Source organism: Babylonia areolata, chromosome 6 (assembly GCF_041734735.1).
Source record: "Babylonia areolata isolate BAREFJ2019XMU chromosome 6, ASM4173473v1, whole genome shotgun sequence".
NCBI lineage: Eukaryota > Metazoa > Mollusca > Gastropoda > Neogastropoda > Buccinidae > Babylonia > Babylonia areolata.
This window is the reverse complement of record NC_134881.1, coordinates 47,505,662-47,525,122: the sequence shown is the minus strand read 5'-3', so window position 1 is coordinate 47,525,122 and position 19,461 is coordinate 47,505,662. Positions and strand designations below refer to the sequence as shown.

General features: G+C 43.1%; 1 protein-coding gene across 10 annotated transcripts in view; it reads left to right on the top strand.

The window, feature by feature from the left end:
* The window catches only part of LOC143283100 (protein king tubby-like), a 109,033-nt gene that overhangs the window by 83,298 nt on the left and 6,274 nt on the right, over window positions 1–19,461 (top strand). For 9 of the 10 annotated variants that reach the window (XM_076589190.1, XM_076589191.1, XM_076589189.1 and 6 more), the window contains 9 exons: window positions 2,317–2,494; window positions 5,617–5,793; window positions 7,490–7,501; window positions 9,787–10,121; window positions 14,878–15,093; window positions 15,792–15,904; window positions 16,871–16,970; window positions 17,700–17,798; window positions 18,388–18,475. In XM_076589190.1, coding sequence (XP_076445305.1) covers window positions 2,317–2,494; window positions 5,617–5,793; window positions 7,490–7,501; window positions 9,787–10,121; window positions 14,878–15,093; window positions 15,792–15,904; window positions 16,871–16,970; window positions 17,700–17,798; window positions 18,388–18,475 — 1,318 coding nt within the window. The remainder of the gene's footprint in view (window positions 1–2,316; window positions 2,495–5,616; window positions 5,794–7,489; window positions 7,502–9,786; window positions 10,122–14,877; window positions 15,094–15,791; window positions 15,905–16,870; window positions 16,971–17,699; window positions 17,799–18,387; window positions 18,476–19,461) is intronic. The other variant, XM_076589187.1, reaches the window with a different exon arrangement.

The following is a 19,461-nucleotide window of genomic DNA, read 5'->3' as shown; positions in this document are numbered from 1 at the left end:
TAATAAGCTCAGAATCTTTTTTTTTTTTTTTTTTTTTTTTACATAGAGAATCTGCTTGTGCTGATTCATGTGAACAGAGCATGTGTTTTTCTTGTCCCCATACAAGGTTAAAGAGTTGTCACTCCCTGAATGATTGGTCAGCAGTTATGTGATCATTCATGGTGTGGTTGGTCAGGAGCTGATCATTCATGGAGTTACTGGTCAGTAGTTGATTTTATCATTCACTGAATGGTTGTTCAGTAGCTCATTTGATCACTCTGTCAGTGATCAGTCACTAGTTGATTTGATCACTCTTTCAGTGACTGTCAGTAGTTGATCTGATCATTCATTCAGTGGCTGGTCATTAGTTGATGTGACTGAAGCTAACTTTTAAATCGCTTCAGATATTACTGCCCATGTCAGACTGCATTGATGCACAGAATCTTTGTTGGTTATTTCAGCTTTCATATTCCTCCCTCCTCTCCCCACACCCCATGTTTATTCTCAGGAGACAGGAATCTGCTGAAAGAAAATGATCTGCTGCCGCATAATGCTTCTGACTTAAGTGTAATTATTAGTTGTGTGCTGTGGAGCCATGCTGAAAGACATTTAATTTCTCAGAGCCTCCTGCATGTCCCTGGTAGCAGCACTATCAGGGATTCTGTCATTGCTGCTGAAGGTGGCATGGAGGAAGAAGAGGAGAAACCAAAATTGGGATCACTGCTGGAACAGGGCTTCAGTGGCCACATTGTCTTGGCAGAGAGGTGTGGGAAGTGGGTAGGGTGGAGAGGGGAAGGAGGGTGAAGAGGTGGGAAGAAAGGGTGAATTGTAAGTATTGAAAAAAAGAAAAAATGTGAAAACAAGTCAATTTTTTTTGTCAGTAACAGGCAGTGAGATAAAACTAAAGAGAAGAAAAACTTTTTTGTTTTGTTTTTTTGTTTTTGTTTCCCAGACTCTTTTTTGGGTGTTCTGGTTCGTGACAGACACTTGATCACTTTTGTATGACGGTTGCTGACCATCCCTTGATTAGTTTTGTGTGATGGTTCCAGACAGACCCTTGATCAGTGATGTGTGTGTGTGATGGACGGTTGATCAGTGATGTGTGTGTGTGATGGACCCTTGATCAGTGATGTGTGTGTGATGGACCCTTGATCAGTGATGTGTGTGTGATGGACCCTTGATCAGTGATGTGTGTGTGTGATGGACCCTTGATCAGTGATGTGTGTGTGATGGACCCTTGATCAGTGATGTGTGTGTGATGGACCCTTGATCAGTGATGTGTGTGTGTGATGGACGGTTGATCAGTGATGTGTGTGTGATGGACCCTTGATCAGTGATGTGTGTGTGTGATGGACCCTTGATCAGTGATGTGTGTGTGTGATGGACCCTTGATCAGTGATGTGTGTGTGTGATGGACGGTTGATCAGTGATGTGTGTGTGTGATGGACCCTTGATCAGTGATGTGTGTGTGATGGACGGTTGATCAGTGATGTGTGTGTGTGATGGACCGTTGATCAGTGATGTGTGTGTCTGATGGATACTTGATCAGTGATGTGTGTGTGTGATGGACCCTTGATCAGTGATGTGTGTGTGTGATGGACGGTTGATCAGTGATGTGTGTGTGTGATGGACGGTTGATCAGTGATGTGTGTGTCTGATGGATACTTGATCAGTGATGTGTGTGTGTGATGGACCCTTGATCAGTGATGTGTGTGTGTGATGGACGGTTGATCAGTGATGTGTGTGTGATGGACGGTTGATCAGTGATGTGTGTGTGTGATGGACGGTTGATCAGTGATGTGTGTGTCTGATGGATACTTGATCAGTGATGTGTGTGTGATGGACCCTTGATCAGTGATGTGTGTGTGTGATGGACCCTTGATCAGTGATGTGTGTGTGTGATGGACCCTTGATCAGTGATGTGTGTGTGATGGACGGTTGATCAGTGATGTGTGTGTGTGATGGACGGTTGATCAGTGATGTGTGTGTGTGATGGACGGTTGATCAGTGATGTGTGTGTGATGGACCCTTGATCAGTGATGTGTGTGTGTGATGGACGGTTGATCAGTGATGTGTGTGTGATGGACCCTTGATCAGTGATGTGTGTGTGTGTGATGGACCCTTGATCAGTGATGTGTGTGTGTGATGGACCCTTGATCAGTGATGTGTGTGTGTGATGGACCCTTGATCAGTGATGTGTGTGTGTGATGGACCCTTGATCAGTGATGTGTGTGTGATGGACCCTTGATCAGTGATGTGTGTGTGATGGACCCTTGATCAGTGATGTGTGTGTGATGGACCCTTGATCAGTGATGTGTGTGTGATGGACGGTTGCAGAAGGACCTGATCCAGCAGCAGAACCGGAGGAAGCGGGAGCAGAACCTGATGGTTCAGCGTAACGACAACAGTCGCCCCAACAGCGCTGGCCGCCCCAACAGTTCTGGGCGCCGGACCCGAGAAGAGAACAAACCTCTGGTTGGGTCCTCTGCCTCCAAGCCTGCCACACCGGACTTCGGTGCGTGCCGCATGGTCCTGCTTCTGCCCTCTCTTCTCATTTGTTAAAGCCTTGGACTTTCAGTATGAGGGTCCCAGGTTAGAGTTTCGGTAATGGCGCCTGGTGGATAAAGGGTGCAGATTTTTTTCTGATCTCCCGGTCCAACATATGTGCAGACCTGCCTGTGTCTGAAACCCGTTAATGAGCACATGCATGCAGAAGATCAAATACGCATGTTAAAGATCCTGTAATCCATGTTAGCGTTCTGTGGGTTGCAGAAATAAGAACATACCCAGCATGCACCTCCCCCTCCTGAAAATGGAGTATGGCTGCCTACATAGCGGGGTAAATAAACAAAACAGTCATACATGTAAAGTGTTAGGTGTCTGTATGAGTGTGTATGTTTGCATGACTGAACCTGATCAAATGACAGAAAACAAATGATGAGCGCCCACTGGCGGCTGTCTGTCAGCTCTCCCCAGGTAGGCAGCCTGTCGTTGAAATGACTTCATGTTTGTAAAGGGCTTCAAGCTTGGTCTCCAACCAAGGACAGGTGCTGTATAAGTATCTATATCATCATCTCCTCATCTTTTTTCTTTTCTTTTTTTTTCCCTTTTTTTCCTCCCGTTCTCTTCGCCTGTCATGTGCTTTCCTTCTCCTTCCTTCACTTTATTTCTCTCTCTCTTTTTGTCTTTTTTTTCACTTACCTGACCACATCACCTGCCTTCAGACTAATTGGTGTGACGTTTTTATTACCTGTGGACTAGAAGCAAAGTATTGTGTAAGATCCAGCAGGGTACTAATAGTGGTCATGCTTCCAGAGGTGATGCCTACCACTTGCCACCCTCACACATCTGGGTAGTCTTTACTTCTGAAGAAGGGATAGTTTGTTTGTTTATTTGTTTATTAAGATGACTTGCTAAATAGCTCATAGTCTTGAAGCTCCTGCGCTTTAGTTAGGGGCAACTCTCATCACTGCATTGTATCTCCTGCTATCTGGGATTGCAACTCCCATGTTCAGTGATATAGGAGTGGGCTTTAACAAAAGTGCATGACTGTTTTTACCTCACCCTGGAGGCAGCCATACACTGTTTTCAAGGGTGTGCATGCTGGATCTGTCGTTTTATTCATGACCCACTGAGCTGTGGCATGGAACAAGGGATCTTTAATGTGTACAGTGTATGCACATGAAAGGGGTTCAGGCACCACAGGTCTGCACATATGTTGACTTGGGAGATTGGAAAAACCTCCACCTTTTTAACCCTTTCGCTGCCAGGAAAATAAGATTTAAGTGAAATCTATTTGCCAGGGTTTTTTTCACAAAAAACGGGTATAAATTTTCAAAAAATTCTGTGCTCTTTGTTATTGGAGAAAGACCCATAAAAGTATATATTTTCTGAAAGGTAAATGAATAAAGAATACAAAACACATGCTGTTTTCCCATTTTATATATTTTTAGTGACATGCTGTTGTTTTGAAATCAGTGTTTTGTTTTTTGTCACATTTTCAACTTGTTCATTACAAACATTAGTCAGGTAATTTGCACAAAAACATCATATTTTCTGGACAAATGGATATCTGCAAACACAAAATCATACTAGAACAACCACAATATATATATTTTTTTAAAGAGATAGATACACAATACATTGTGACTTCTCCAAGTGATAAGATGGATGTGAGGCCACGCCCCCTCAGTCTCCACCCCCCTCCTCCTCACCCCTCTCACACAGTCACTTGATTCAGTTTTCATCAGACCGCGTTGGCTGCGTGCCAAGAATATCGCTCTGCTGTTAATTCGGTCATCTGTCGTCTGCTAACATCTGTACAGCCGGCATCACTCACTGACAGTCGCATCTTGGCCACTCTCTTGATTACTCCCTTTATTTTCTATCAGATCGTCCTATAAATGTTCATCACTATCTTCTCCTTTGAATTTATGCTTCAATTCTTTCTGAGCATCAGCTAAAGAAAGAAATCATGGTTGATTTAGTTCGTCACGATCGCATGTCTTGAGCACGGCGTCAGTCCGACATTTTGTTGAGCGAGCGAGGAGAGAAGTCAGGCAAACACTTGGACAGTGACCCAACCAAAACGTTCAAATAAAGGACTGCTTCATGACGTAGATGGGGTTTCTAGCTATGAATAGAATCTAGAGAGATTCCCGAGGCTAAAGCTACCACTATTTTTGCCAAGGAAGTGAATGCAAACCAGGGAAAAGTCAGAATATTTCGATGACGAGTTATCTCGTCATGCAGACAGCGAAGCATACATGCTTGCCATGACGAGTTATCTCGTCATGCAGGCAGCCTAGGGGTTAATCCACATGGCACCGCAACCAGGATTTGAACCCAGGACCTACAGATTGAAAGTCCAATGCTTTGACCACTCAGCTGCTGTGCACCAATCCCTACATTCTGTTATGGAGGGTGGAGATTTCATGGCTCTTCGTTTGATCTTTCACCACTGCTGACATCTGTCACTGGTTCTCTTCTCATGCCTTTGTTGAACCCAAAGGACTGATCAAGTTTTGATCCATACAGGGATGACAAACTAGTCTGTTTGCTTTGCACATGTTTTCTCTTTTCTCTATCTCACTCATTGAAAATCAGTGCTATTTTCTTAGCTTGCAAGGTCAGGGTTTAAAACTTTTTTTTTTTAAATGAAATATTTATGTATGTTGGTTTTCTTTTTGTGCAAAAGGAAAAAGAATATGTTTTTCGCTAAATCCCACAATATCATGTCATGTGGACCTTATTGAAATGAATGATGTATACATTAGTGCAACAAGGGGCAGTGAGAAAAGTCAGTACTGTTTATGCTGCCAACTCCATGTACAAGGTATACTCAACTTCAAGTCAGTGCTTGGTAGCATAAGCAGCATTGACGTGAAGTTGTGTACCTTGTACATGGAGAGAGTTACCACTCTTTATTGTCCAACCCAAATAGTTGGACAGCAGTTGCTTCTTCTTCAGTCCTGATGGCCACAGTCCATCATGACTGTCTGGTATACATCCCTTAAGGAATAGTGTATCAAGCCAGAAACAATTTGAAAATCTTGAAGGAATTTTTTTTTTTTTTTTAATTTTTTTTTTTTTTAATGTATCAGCCCTTTGATTTAGTTTTGCTTCCCTCCCCATCAGCCTACGAGGGCCCGGCGGCCACAGAGAGGGTGTACGACAGCAGCCTGGGGGTCGGGGGGGACTACAACAAGGGGAGCAGCGGCAACGTTCAGGTCATCAACACCACCACCACTGCCTCCCGCGACTATAGCGACTCAGACAGCGATGATGATGACGATAACCTGGCACTGGACGCAGGTTAGTTAGTGAAAGGCGCTGTCAGGAGTGTGATCAGTGTATGATGGTGATGATGTTGTTGTGGAGTGGGGAGGGGCGGGGGTTACAGGGCAGGGTAGGTGATTGTTGAGGATGTCTGCTTCTGTTGTGATTCTAACAGCTTGTTGTTTTGTATTCAGAGATGCCAACTGTTACGATTTTGCTGTATTTTGTTATGCTTATTCACAGTTTGTTCCAACATTACGCCAACATCAAAATTATTCCGACAAGTTCATTTTTGACTACACAGCATGGTCACTGCTTTCCTGTCGTAACATTACCAAGACGCTCTAGACCTTTCGATCACAAGGCCAGGGCAGTAACTACAAACTTTGGTCTCACGTTATGATGCTCAGCTAATCAGGTGATGTTTACACTGAAACAGCATTGAGTGGACCAGTCAGCTTAATAGTTGCCCCTGGAGTGATGGCATAGAGGTAACGCTTCCGCCTAGGAGGCAAGAGAATCAGAGCGTGCTGGTTTGAATCATGGCTCAGCTGCCAGTATATTCTTCCCCTCCACTAGACCTTGAGTGGCGGTCTGGATGCTAGTCATTCAGATGAGACAATAAATCGAGGTCCTGTGTGCAGCATGCACTTAGCACACGTAAAAGAACCCACGGCAACAAAACGGTTATTCCTGGCAAACTTCTGTAGAAAAATGCACTTCAGTAGGAAAAACAAATAAAACTGCATGCAGGAAAAAATACAAAAATATGGGTGGCGCTGTGTAGTGTAGCGATGCACTCTCCCTGGGGAGAGCAGCCCGAATTTCACACAGAGAATTCTGTTGTAATAAAAAGAGAAATACAAATAAAAATTAGAGCAAGAGAGAACATGGCTAAATCAAGTTGCGTCTTGGTCAAGCAGTGTCTGTGCCTGGTGGATTAAGGTGTGGAGTGTTTGCATGCTGTGTAGATAAAATGTACGTTTGCAGATGTGGCTCAGAGTCCGAGTGTTCCTACCAAATTCAGAATGTGTGTGGAAGATGAAAATGAGAGATGGATGAAGGTCCAGCGGTAAAGAGATTTGGACATGAAAGATCTGACTGGGCTTTATCCCACAGGCCAGGGTCTTAAAAGGAGGAGGCTGGGCAGAGTGTTCAGACGCTAATCTGCCAATACAGTGTGACTCTCCCTTTCTTCCCAGTTTGGAAAATCAAACTGAACATTTAGACTTTTGGATTGGATGATAAACCGAGGTCCCTGATGCAACAAAAGTGTTGTTCTGTGGCAAAATTTTGTAAAAGAAATCGACTCTGATAGGTACACAAATATGTAAGCATGCACTCAAGGCCCGACAAGCACATTGTTTTATGTTGCTGTCATCTGCCTAGCGGATGTGGTGCAGCATAAATAGATTTGTCTGAATGTGATTATTCCTCCTTGAGAGACTTAAACAGAAACTGAGGGTCTGTGGAGGTTTGGTAAAAATATGAAGATGCAAGGTGGCCTGTTGTTGGAAGGTAGTTGTATTCGCCTCTCATATATGTACACTTATTAACACACATAATTTCTATTTGATGCAAATAATCAAAAGATCTGTTGGATGTTAGCACTTGCGTGGATTTCATTGGTCACTCTCATAGCATGCACTCTCACAAAACACATTCTAGCATGTTATAATTATGCATGTTTAATGAAGTCTGTTGAAGTGTTTTGTGTGCGTGGATTTTGCAGGCCGTTCCAGAAGTAAGTATGTAGTGATGCTTTCACCAAAGATACATCCTTGCCATCCCCCCTCTTTTCCCCCTTCCCCCTCCCAGTCATCCCATTCCCCTTTACTACCCCTTGAGCATGAGTGTGGCCAGCAACAAGACAGGGCTTTGTGTGTGGGATGGATGGTTCATAAATGGTGGACATACTCTGGTGTGTTTTTGTTTTAACGGCCCTCTGTGAATTGTTCCTATTGTTCATGTGTGCAGTTGATGTGAAAAGTGAACTGTCACGGTGCTGATGGCACCATGTCTGAAAAATTGTTCAGTATTGTGTTTGTTGATTATCGATACACATGACAGTTTGCCTGCCGCTGTTTTTAGGCATGTTTGGAACTGAATATCTTAATAATCTGTAAACAGATTTCCAGTGGAACATTTTTTTTACACACACTTTTAACATAATGCTTTCTTTGACAACAATTGTCTTGTCACTGAATTCAATCATTTCAGTGGAGTGGAATTTGTCATGGCTGTTATAACTTTATGTTGGAGGAATCTGAAATGTCATTGATGGAACTGATTATTTCTCTCTTCACTGGAACTTGATTTTTTTAACACAGTGTGAATTCATTCCCTTTGGAATTGGATGTCTCTCTGTTGTGTATTTACCCCTAATGGGTTGGAGTTTGGAATTGAATGTGTCTCTGTTGTGTATTTATCCTTAATGGGGTTGGAGTTTGGAAGTGAATGTGTCTCTGTTGTGTATTTATCCTTAATGGGGTTGGAGTTTGGAAGTGAATGTGTCTCTGTTGTGTATTTATCCTTAATGGGGTTGGAGTTTGGAAGTGAATGTGTCTCTGTTGTGTATTTATCCTTAATGGGGTTGGAGTTTGGAAGTGAATGTGTCCCTGTATTGTATTTTTTCCCCTCTGCCCAGTCCCTTTCCTGTATATTTCCTGTGATATGAAGAAGTGGATGTATCTTAGTGTGTCTTTTCATTGAATAAGGATCTTGTGGATATAGAACTGATCCACAAAACTAGCTTGTTTGCAGTTGAGGCATGCTGTTTCTGTGATGCTGCTTTTGGAGTTTGTTACCTGTGTGTGACTGTATGTATCGCAGCTTGTGTGGTAACTTGGCTCAGTGTGTGCTGTGTGGATTGGGGTGGGATGATGGGGTGAACCTTGGAAGTTGTCTTGGGGAGAAGGACGTGGTGCCATATGAATAGTTTAACCTTTTCTTTTTATCTGAGTACTGTAAATGATTAAGAGAGGACATTTGTTATAATTTGAAAAGGTCTCCCTGAAGCCTTTCTTATGGGTGAGGGGGGTTGTGGTGATGAGGTGGCTTTGTTTTCTTTCTATCCTGATTTCACCTGCAAACCCACCCACACAAACCCTTTCATTCCTGTCCTGTTCTCTTTCTCATTTTCTTGTCTTGCATTTCTCTCCTTCTGTCTATTTTGATGTCTTTCTGAAGTGTCTGTCTTCAGAACCAAGATAATGTTGCTTGTGTTATAGGAGACACCCTATTGTCATCTGATCAATCCAATATATATATAAATATATAGCCACCTGTTCTCTGTCAGAAACTAACACCTTAAATCAAGATCACTGTCACTGCTCCCAACATCTAGTTTGGTTGTGGGGGTGTTTCACTGCTGAACACATCACCAGCATTCTCCATTTTGGACGGACGGTCTCCAGACAGATATGATACAATATAATTGGATGAATTAATGAAATACAGCTGACTGTCCTTTTTAAAAAATAAAAAATTATCGGTCTTTCGCATACTGTCATTGTTGTGCTTATTTTTGTTTCCCTCATTTGTTCATGCAGTTTATAATAATGAAGGAAAGAGTGCAGAATATGCAGTTGTTCATGCAGTTTATAATAATGAAGGAAAGAGTGCAGAATATGCAGTTGTTCGTGCAGTTTATAATAATGAAGGAAAGAATGCAGAATATGCAGTTGTTCATGCAGTTTATAATAATGAAGGAAAGAGTGCAGAATATGCAGTTGTTCATGCAGTTTATAATAATGAAGGAAAGAGTGCAGAATATGCAATATGTATATCCTATGTCCTCCTCCTATATTTGTCCAGTGTCTTATTACAGATCTTTTTCTTATTTATGCATTAGGTTAATGTGATGTATCTGTATTGTTTAGTATTATGTTTTGTGCATTGTACAAAGAAAAAGAAGAAATGAATGAATAAGAATATTTATTAAAACAAAAAATTAAAAAAAGAAGAAAGAAAGAAAGACAGCTTACAGCAGCAGGTGACCATGGTGCTGGCGGTGTGTGTGTTGACCAGAAACAGAAATCATCCTGCCCAGCGGCGAGCACAGCAAGGGGCGGGAGAGGAAGGGGGTGCGGGGAGGGGATGGGGACCGGCCCCACAAGGCGGAGCGGGGGGACAGGGGGGGTGGAGGCCGACAGCAGCAGCAACAGGTGACGGAGCGGACGGGGGGAATGGGGGAGGTGGAGAGGAGGGAGTCCCCCAGCACACCCTCCACCCTCATCACGGATGAGGAAGACATCGAGAGTGTGGATGTCAGCTCCGTGCCTGTGGCCCCCCAGCCCTCAGACCGCAGGTCCCCCGCCCCCACCCTCACCAAGTCTGCCAACTTCGCTGCAGACTGCAGTCAGGTCAGTGAGGGGCTGTGGGGGAGGGAGGGGGTGGGGGTCAGGGTCAGCTCTCTCTGTGTTGTCAAGGTGTCATTGAATCTGTCCCCTTCCTGTCTGTGTCACTGTCAGTCAGGTCAGTGGGAGTGAAGGTCAGGGTCAGCTCTCTCTGTGTTGTCAAGGTGTCATTGAATCTGTCCCCTTCCTGTCTGTGTCACTGTCAGTCAGGTCAGTGGGAGTGAAGGTCAGGGTCAGCTCTCTCTATGTTGTGAAGGTGTCATTGAATCTGTCCCCTTCCTGTCTGTGTCACTGTCAGTCAGGTCAGTGGGAGTGAAGGTCAGGGTCAGCTCTCTCTATGTTGTCAAGGTGTCGTTGAATCTGTCCCCTTCCTGTCTGTGTCACTGTCAGTCAGGTCAGTGGGAGTGAAGGTCAGGGTCAGCTCTCTCTGTGTTGTCAAGGTGTCATTGAATCTGTCCCCTTCCTGTCTGTGTCACTGTCAGTCAGGTCAGTGGGAGTGAAGGTCAGGGTCAGCTCTCTCTGTGTTGTCAAGGTGTCGTTGAATCTTGCCCCTTCCTGTCTGTGTCACTGTCAGTCAGGTCAGTGGGAGTGAAGGTCAGGGTCAGCTCTCTCTGTGTTGTCAAGGTGTCATTGAATCTGTCCCCTTCCTGTCTGTGTCACTGTCAGTCAGGTCAGTGGGAGTGAAGGTCAGGGTCAGCTCTCTCTGTGTTGTCAAGGTGTCATTGAATCTGTCCCCTTCCTGTCTGTGTCACTGTCAGTCAGGTCAGTGGGAGTGAAGGTCAGGGTCAGCTCTCTCTATGTTGTCAAGGTGTCGTTGAATCTGTCCCCTTCCTGTCTGTGTCACTGTCAGTCAGGTCAGTGGGAGTGAAGGTCAGGGTCAGCTCTCTCTATGTTGTCAAGGTGTCGTTGAATCTGTCCCCTTCCTGTCTGTACATAATGATAATAATGATAGTATTTATATAGTGCTGAATCTTGTGCAGAGACAAATCTAAGCGCTTTCACACCAGTCATTCACACGCATGCATAACTCTAAAACTGAAGAAAACTGAAGACAAGGAAGAGGCAGGGGAGGAAGGCTATTTTGGGAAGAGGTGGGTTTTAAGGCCAGACTTAAAAGAGCTGAGTGCGGAGACCTGACGAAGCAAAAGAGGAAGTCCATTCCAAATACAAGGTCCAGAAACAGAGAAAGAACAGTGTCCAGCAGTGGAATGTTTGAATCTGGGTATGCGTAAACAGAGTGGATCTGAAGCTGATCATAGAGAGTGAGATGGAGTGTAGAGGTGAAGGCAGCCACAAAGATAGAAAGGGGCAGATTTGTGAATACATTTATAACATAGAGTGCTGATTTTATACTTTATTCTGTATGAGACAGGGAGCCAATGGAGATGTTGCAAAATAGGAGTAATGTGCTCAGATCTTTTCTTTCTGAGGATGAGTCGGGCAGCAGAGTTTTGTATGCGCTGAAGGGGCTGAATGGATGAAGCAGGCATACCAGACAATAGAGAGTTACAGTAGTCAAGGCGAGAGAGAATGAAAGAAACAACAAGTCTAGATGTTGCGTCAAGGACAACGCCGAGGTTCCTGACTGAGCTGGAAAGAGGGATGGATGTACTGCCAAGTTTGATTTTGTCAGCTGTGATGGAAGAGAGTTTTTGTTTAGTTCCTATGATCATTGCTTCGGTTTTGTCTGCGTTCAGTTGTAATTTATTTAGAGTCATCCAGTTTTGAATGTCCAGGAAGCATTCAGATGTTTCTTGCAAGAGCGAGGACAATTTTTCAGGGGTATCACTCTTCTGAAGTTGAGTGTCATCAGCATAGGAATGATGACTAACATTGTGGTTTGATAATTCCAGTGAAAAGAGCAGTGTACAGTGTGAAGAGAACTGGGCCTAAAACAGATCCCTGTGGGACTCCGTGTTTGATTTTAACAGGTTCAGACTGGACATTATCAACGATGACAGACTGTAATCGATCAGTGAGATAAGACTTGAACCAGTTGAGAACAGTGCCGTTGATACCAAATGTAAAATGAAGACGAGAAAGAATGATTGAATGGTCTATCATGTCAAAGGTGGCTGACAAGTCGAGGAGAGTGAGAAGGGAAATTTTTCTTGAGTCAGAAGAGTGAGAAGGGAAATTTTTCCTGAGTCAGACGCTAGCAGTAGATTGTTCAGGATGTGAAGGAGAGTGGTTTTGGTGCTGTGGTCAGTACGATATGCAGACTGAAAAGGGTGAAGGAGATTGTTGAAACAAAGGTGGTTGTTGAGCTGCTTCAGGACAGCTTTTTCAAGGAGTTTGGACAGGAAAGGAAGGTCAGAAACTGGTCGATAATTTTTCAAAATATTTGCATCAGGGTTGGATTTCTTCAGAAGAGGCTGGATGATTGCAGTTTTGAAAGTGGATGGAAACATTCCAGTAAGAAGGGATGAGTTGACAATGTTGGTGATTGTGGGGAGAAGCTGTGAGACACACTGGGAAAAGACATTTCTTTCAGGATTTCATGGACTTCTGTTTCAGTCAATGGATTAAAAGAATGGAGAGGAGTGCCGCTGAATTGAGGATCAGGATGAGCAGGTTGGAAAGACATTTGGTCTAAGATGGTACGAATATTTTGGACTTTGTCAAAAAAGAAAGAGGAGAAGAGAAGACATTGGGGAGTTCAGATAAAGTGTAGGCAGAAGGAAGAGGAGTCTTTTTTGCAGTACCAAGAAGATTTGACATGACAGAGTAAAGAGATTTGGTGGATGTGGCATTGAGAAATTGAGAAGAAAAGAAGTTTGTCTTTGCTGATGAGATCATATGTTTGACTTTATTTATTTGTTTTCGGAAGATTTGATTGTGGACTTGCAGTTTTGTTGATCGTCTTTCCAGTTGGCGACGTTTGGGTATTGCAAGTCGAATGTCTTGTCAGGGAGCATGCGGGTAGTGGGGGGTGCATGTTCATCCAGCAGTTGAGAGAGGACAGTGTTGTAATGTGTGGATACATCGATACAGGAAGAAATTTTGGAAAGGCGTTCAGCAGCTTGAGAAGAAAAAGAGTCAATGTTGATGAATTTCAGGTTGCGACGAGTAACAGATTTTTTGGTTCTGGTAGGTTTTGAAATATTCAGCAAGAATATAACAGCAGAATGGTCGGAAGAAAGTTTGCCAGTTACAGTCACTGACGCAACCATGGCATCAGAGTCATGTGCGATGAGCCAGTCCAAGGTATGGCCAGATCTGTGTGTTGGTTCTATAACGAACTGAGAGAGAGAGTGAGTGGACAGAGATAGACATAGGCATTTGACATCAGTGGAAGTTTGGTTGTCGAAATGAAAATCAGCCGATGATGCAGCAATCCATTGACATTACTGCTGTTATATTTAGATCTGGGATCTACAAATTCATCCCTATTTCATGTGTAAATTCATGTTTTGTTCAGACCCACGTGCAGACTCTGCCACTGATTCGTGCAGACTCTGCGACTGAATCCGATATATCTGTGCGTTTCACCATGTTTCATATTCGCTGTTGTCTTCATGGAGTTGAAAACATGTGCGCAGACAGACTCTCTCTCCCTCTCCCTTACACACACTCTCACACATAGTTGCATTGAAAAGAATACTTCTTCTTCTTCTGCGTTCGTGGGCTGCAACTCCTACGTTCACTCGTATATACGCGAGTGGGCTTTTACGTGTATGATCGTTTTCAACCCGCCATGTAGGCAGCCATACTCCGCTTTTTGGGGTGTGCATGCTGGGTATGTTCTTGTTTCCATAACCCACTGAATGCTGATTTGGATCACAGGATCTTTAACGTGCATATTTGATCTTCTGCTTGCGTATCCACACGAAGGGGGTTCAGGCATTGGCAGGTCTGCACATCTGTTGACCTGGGAGATTGTAAAAATGTCCACCCTTTACCCACCAGGCATCGTCACCGTGATTCGAAACCGGGACCCTCAGATTGAAAGTCCAACGCTTTAACCATTCGGCTGTTGTGCCCGTCGAAAAGAATACATATATGCATGCAAACACACACACACACACACACACACACACACACACATTCACTGTCTCTCATACACACACTTGAGCATGCACACACACACACACAGAGCTGAATTGAACCCCTTGATTGCTGGAGAGCTTTCCAAACGTCTTTTAAACCATAAATATATTTTTTTAGAGTCCAGCTGTGCCCTGCACCTGTACCCTGTCATTTTTACTTTCAACTGCTGGTTTTGTTTTTTTTTTTTGTTTTTTTTTTGGGGGGGGTTGTTTGTTTGTTGTTGTTTTTTTCTCTTAACCCCACCAGGGACCTCCCGAATGCAGTCCCTAAGATCCCCCACCTGTTTCAGTAGATTTCACAATTTTAGAATCTCTTCTATGAACACAGATGGAGACTAAGGGAGAGGAAGCAAGAGAAAGCCATGTCATGAATAAAATAGACAAGTTACGATCAATGTCCACTGTTTTGTGTTGGTGAGTTTGTTGTGTGTAGGTGCTCCTCTTGTTTTGTCTTTGGAGGTTGGTGTCTCTGGTGGTATACCTTATAGACACCCCCACCAGCCTCTTTCCCCCTCCCCCCTCTCCCCACCCCCTATTTCATAACAAATCCTGCATTTGAATGGATGGGCATCACGCATGACTCTTTTAAGGCCTGTCCACTATTCCATAATTCCTGTTTGACTGGATGGTAAAATCATGCATGACTGTTTCAAGGCCGTGCTTCTCTCTTGTTTATTTTGCCTTGGCACTGGGACGGGACGAAACGATAACAGGCAGGCAGTGGCGAAAACGAAGGGAGACTACTGATGGGAGCGGAGGCGGCCTTTGCCCCCAACGAGCTGAACCTGGAGGACCTGGAGGAGTTTGTGGCCAGGCCTGCCCCCCAGGGCCACACCATCAAGTGCCGCATCACCCGTGACAAGAAGGGTGTCGACCGCGGCATCTTCCCCACATACTACCTCCACATCGAGCTGGAAGGGGGCAAGAAGGTCAGTGCTGAAAGGGGTGTATATATATATATATATATATGTCAACTGATTTTGCATATCATTAATCCGTCCAGTGCAAGAGAATTTTGTTTTAAAAAAAAATTGTAAGTGCTCTCCCCTTGCCAGGGAATTTTGAGGATTCAGGGGTGATCTTTTTTTTTTAAATTACAACACAAAAAAGATGAGATACAGAACTAAAGTAAATGCTTTCTGAAGGAAAATGATTAAAAAAATTTTTTTTTTTTTAATTGCCAGTTATGTTGGATCTAGATAACTGTTCAGGTATTTCAAAGTGAAGATAATAATTTCTGTGTGTGAAAAAGTGTGTATCCACCTCCACAGAATGACATCCCCTAAAACAAAAAAACAAAACAAAAATGAAGCTGGAAATAGCAAGCTTATTGTCTGATTATGCTTGTAAAAGAAAAGAAACAACTTGCAAGTTTACGATAACAATCACAACTCATGTAGTTATGTAAGTGAAAGTCTGTCCCAGCAATGATAAACATTGTTTCTGTTTAGATAAAAAGTCAGTCATGTCCATCGAAAGTGAAACGGAAATACACACACTTTAATTTTGATAAAACAGAAACGCACGTGACATGAACATAAGATCAAAATTGATGCTAGATTAATGAAACAGACAGACATGACACAAGATGTGAAGCAATCATCAATGGCAAGGTTTCCACTTCCAGAAAATCCTGCTGGCCGGGAGAAAGAGGAAGAAGAGCAGGACCTCCAACTACCTCATCTCCACAGACCCCACAGACCTCTCCCGCAATGGGGAGTCCTTCTGTGGGAAACTCCGGTGAGAGGGCCTTTACTGCTCAGGGATTTTGACACTGGCTGGCTGACTTTTAAAATTTTATTTATTTGTATCATCCCCACACTGTATCAGTGACATCAAGTCTGAATCTCCTCTTCACAGCTAACTCAGTCCACAGGGAGCTGCCTATGGGATTATCAGATGGCTTTTTTATGTTGTTTAGGATGAAGTATTCAAACATACATGAATTCGAGAAACATGTGACTCCTTGCCATCAGAAAAAGAAAATAAATGGAGTTGGTTTGAGGGCAGTGCAGAGTGGTGAGGGTTTGCTTTGCAGGAATGTGTTTCCTCTTTTTCCCACAGCAGCTGTTCATTGCACCCACCCCCCCGTTTTCGCTTCGCTTCTAAAATTTAATGAAAAGATAGTTTTCTGTGTTTGCTCAAGTTTTTGTGGAGTGTGTAAGTCTGCCAAGGAATCATTGACACATTGAGGGAGGAATGTGTGCTCTGTGCACTCTGTCATCTTGCACAAGCTGGCATGCCTAGATTAAATATAGGATGGCAAAATAGCAGTTAGAGAGAGAGAGAGAAGAACATTAACGCAGAATGTTCAAAGTGTTGTGTGTGTGAGAGTGAGAGAGATATTTAGGAACATGATCCTTCGAATGTTCACAACTCAGAACTCAAAACATTTTTTATTCAAGGATTAAGATTTTAGGCATAGCCTATTCTAGAGAGAGAGATTTAGGAACATGGAATCAGAATGTTCAAAGTGATTTTTAAAAACATTGTTCTGAACAACACATCAGAAAATTCACACACGTGTTTGAAAACTCACTTGTATTTTAATTATCAGTATTCCTTTAATGATAGTCGGTCAGTTTAATTCCATTAGAAGGTGGTGAATGGCCCGGTTGCAGGTGGCTGGGCTGCAAGCATCATGACTTGATTTGCTGTGAACTGATTTGATTTATGTGGTGTCAACTGTCCCCTTGGTGGTTTCAGGTCCAACATGTTGGGCACACACTTCACCCTCTTTAACAGTGGGGACAACCCTCGCAAGAACGCTCAGGGAGCTCGCCAAGAACTTGTGGCTGTCGCTTATGTAAGTTCATTCTGTATGTTGCTGTACATACATGTAACCCCCACCCCCACACCCCCCCACCCCCGAGTCATAAATTCAATGGAGCATGCAGAGAAATGTGCAGTACAGCACAAGGTGATCAGTAACACAGCAAAGACAAATCATATATCCTGCACCCATTGGAAGAGTAACTGATATAGCTTTTGGCTGCTTATGATACCTTTGACTGCATGTATTTCTCAAGACTCAAAAAAAAGTATGGAATTTGAGGTATGCCTTGGTTCTCTTCCTTGTTGATATAAAGAGTGTAGTATTGTTGATATAAAGAGTGTAGTATTGCGAGTGTAGTATTGCTGATATAAAGAGTGTAGTATTGCTGCCAAAGACGGTCTATCTGGGAACAGCAGCCTTACCTGTGGCATTTCACAAAGCTCTGTACAAGGACCAGTTCTTCTTTCTCTGTTCCAGATGTCTTTCACACTTTGTCATTTGCATATGACACTGAATTCTCCACCCCACCCCACCCTCAAAATCTTGGTTTCTGTTTAAAGAAAAGTTGATAAACGAATAGTGCAAACAATATGCTGTTCAGCGTACAGTGAACTGTTGCATTAGCTTAATTGCCACATATTACCAAGATTTTAGAGTGTGCATTTGTCCTTAGATTATTGTGACCCAGTATGTTGACAGATTGTAGAATTGTGCAGCAGGAGCAGTGTAGATGACAGTGATGACATGTGACGATTTCAGGAGACCAATGTGTTGGGGTTCAAGGGTCCCCGCAAAATGACCATCATCATCCCCGGCATGACCTCGGACCACAAACGTGTGGACATCACTCCTAAAGGGGTGAGTGCTGGGTCCGCACCCTCACTGGGAAAATAAAAGGAAAGTCATTTTGGGGAGAATTGAATGTTCTGTTTTTCTGTTGTTGTTTTATTTAACCACTTACAGTCTGGAACTGTATAACTTTGCATCTTTCATATGTATTTATAGGATGACTGCTGCTGATTATTGTGTTTTGAACTCAGTTTTGCAGACATTTAGTCATATTCAGTTTCAGACAAAATGAATCTGGTCTTGTGAGAGAGAAAAGTCTTCTCAAAATATTTGATAATGGACATTGATAAATAAATTTGCCAAAATACTTTCCACAGAGAGAGAGAGAGAGGGAGGGAGGTATCCATATCAAATCAAATCAAAGTCCATTCTGGAGATTTTGTTTAGGGCTGAAGTTGAATGTATTGGCCTTTCGCTGATACTTCTGTTTATTTAAAGAACAAAAAAGAAGAAATCTTAACAGTACTGGTTCACTGTGATTAGATAGTATGACGGTATTGTATATTGTCTGTTAAAAAAATAAAGTAGTAAGGTTGGAGATGTTGGGGGGAGATAGGAGACTGCAGTCTGGCTGTCCTTGCTGTGTGTCTGTGAGCAGAACCACGACGGTTTGATAGAACGCTGGAAGAGGAAACATATGGAGAACTTGCTGGAGTTACACAATAAAACACCCGTTTGGAATGATGGTTAGTGCCCTTTCACCTCCATGTAGGGTTTTTTGTTGTTTTTTGTGTGTGTATGTGTGTGATCTGTGCTTTTTCATGTTTAAAAATAAATACATGAAAATGGAATGTGAAAGTGTGGGACAAGGAATTTTTTTCATGTATTTTGTTAGATGTAAGTTTGGTCCATTTATATAAACACTCTTCCCACAGCTGGTTGGCACAAAGGAGGAAGCTATCGAAGAAAGAGCAGAGCTGAATAAGTTTTCTGTAAATTTATGGAAATTCGTAAAATCTAAGAGCCCATGGGTCGATCTGGAGATTCTCATAAATCCATTGAGAAAATCAGGGGGTATATGCATGTGTGATAGGTTCGTTTTGCATTGATCAGACACAATGACATGCATTGATCAGTATTCTTAGTTTAGATTCTTACTTGAATCAAAATGTGGCGAGGTGTACCCTTGAGAGAACCTGTTTGCAAACACCACCCAGCGTCATACTCTTCTTCACATTGTGCGCATGTATCTGAATCTGAATGTATTATATATATATAAAAAAAAGCTCTTCAGTCTGTATTCGACGGGCGCAATAGCCGAGTGGTTAAAGCGTTGGACTGTCAATCTGAGGGTCCCGGGTTCGAATCACGGTGACGGCGTCTGGTGGGTAAAGGGTGGAGATTTTTATGATCTCCCAGGTCAACATATGTGCAGACCTGCTAGTGCCTGAACCCCCTTCGTGTGTATATGCAAGCAGAAGATCAAATACGCACGTTAAAGATCCTGTAATCCATGTCAGCGTTCGGTGGGTTATGGAAACAAGAACATACCCAGCATGCACACCCCCGAAAACGAAGTATGGCTGCCTACATGGCGGGGTAAAAACGGTCATACACGTAAAAGACCACTCGTGTGCATACGAGTGAACGCAGAAGAAGAAGAAGAAGTCTGTATTCTCTGTTTATAGACCCTATAGTAAAGAGGCTATGAGGAGAGAGCACCTTGCAAGAG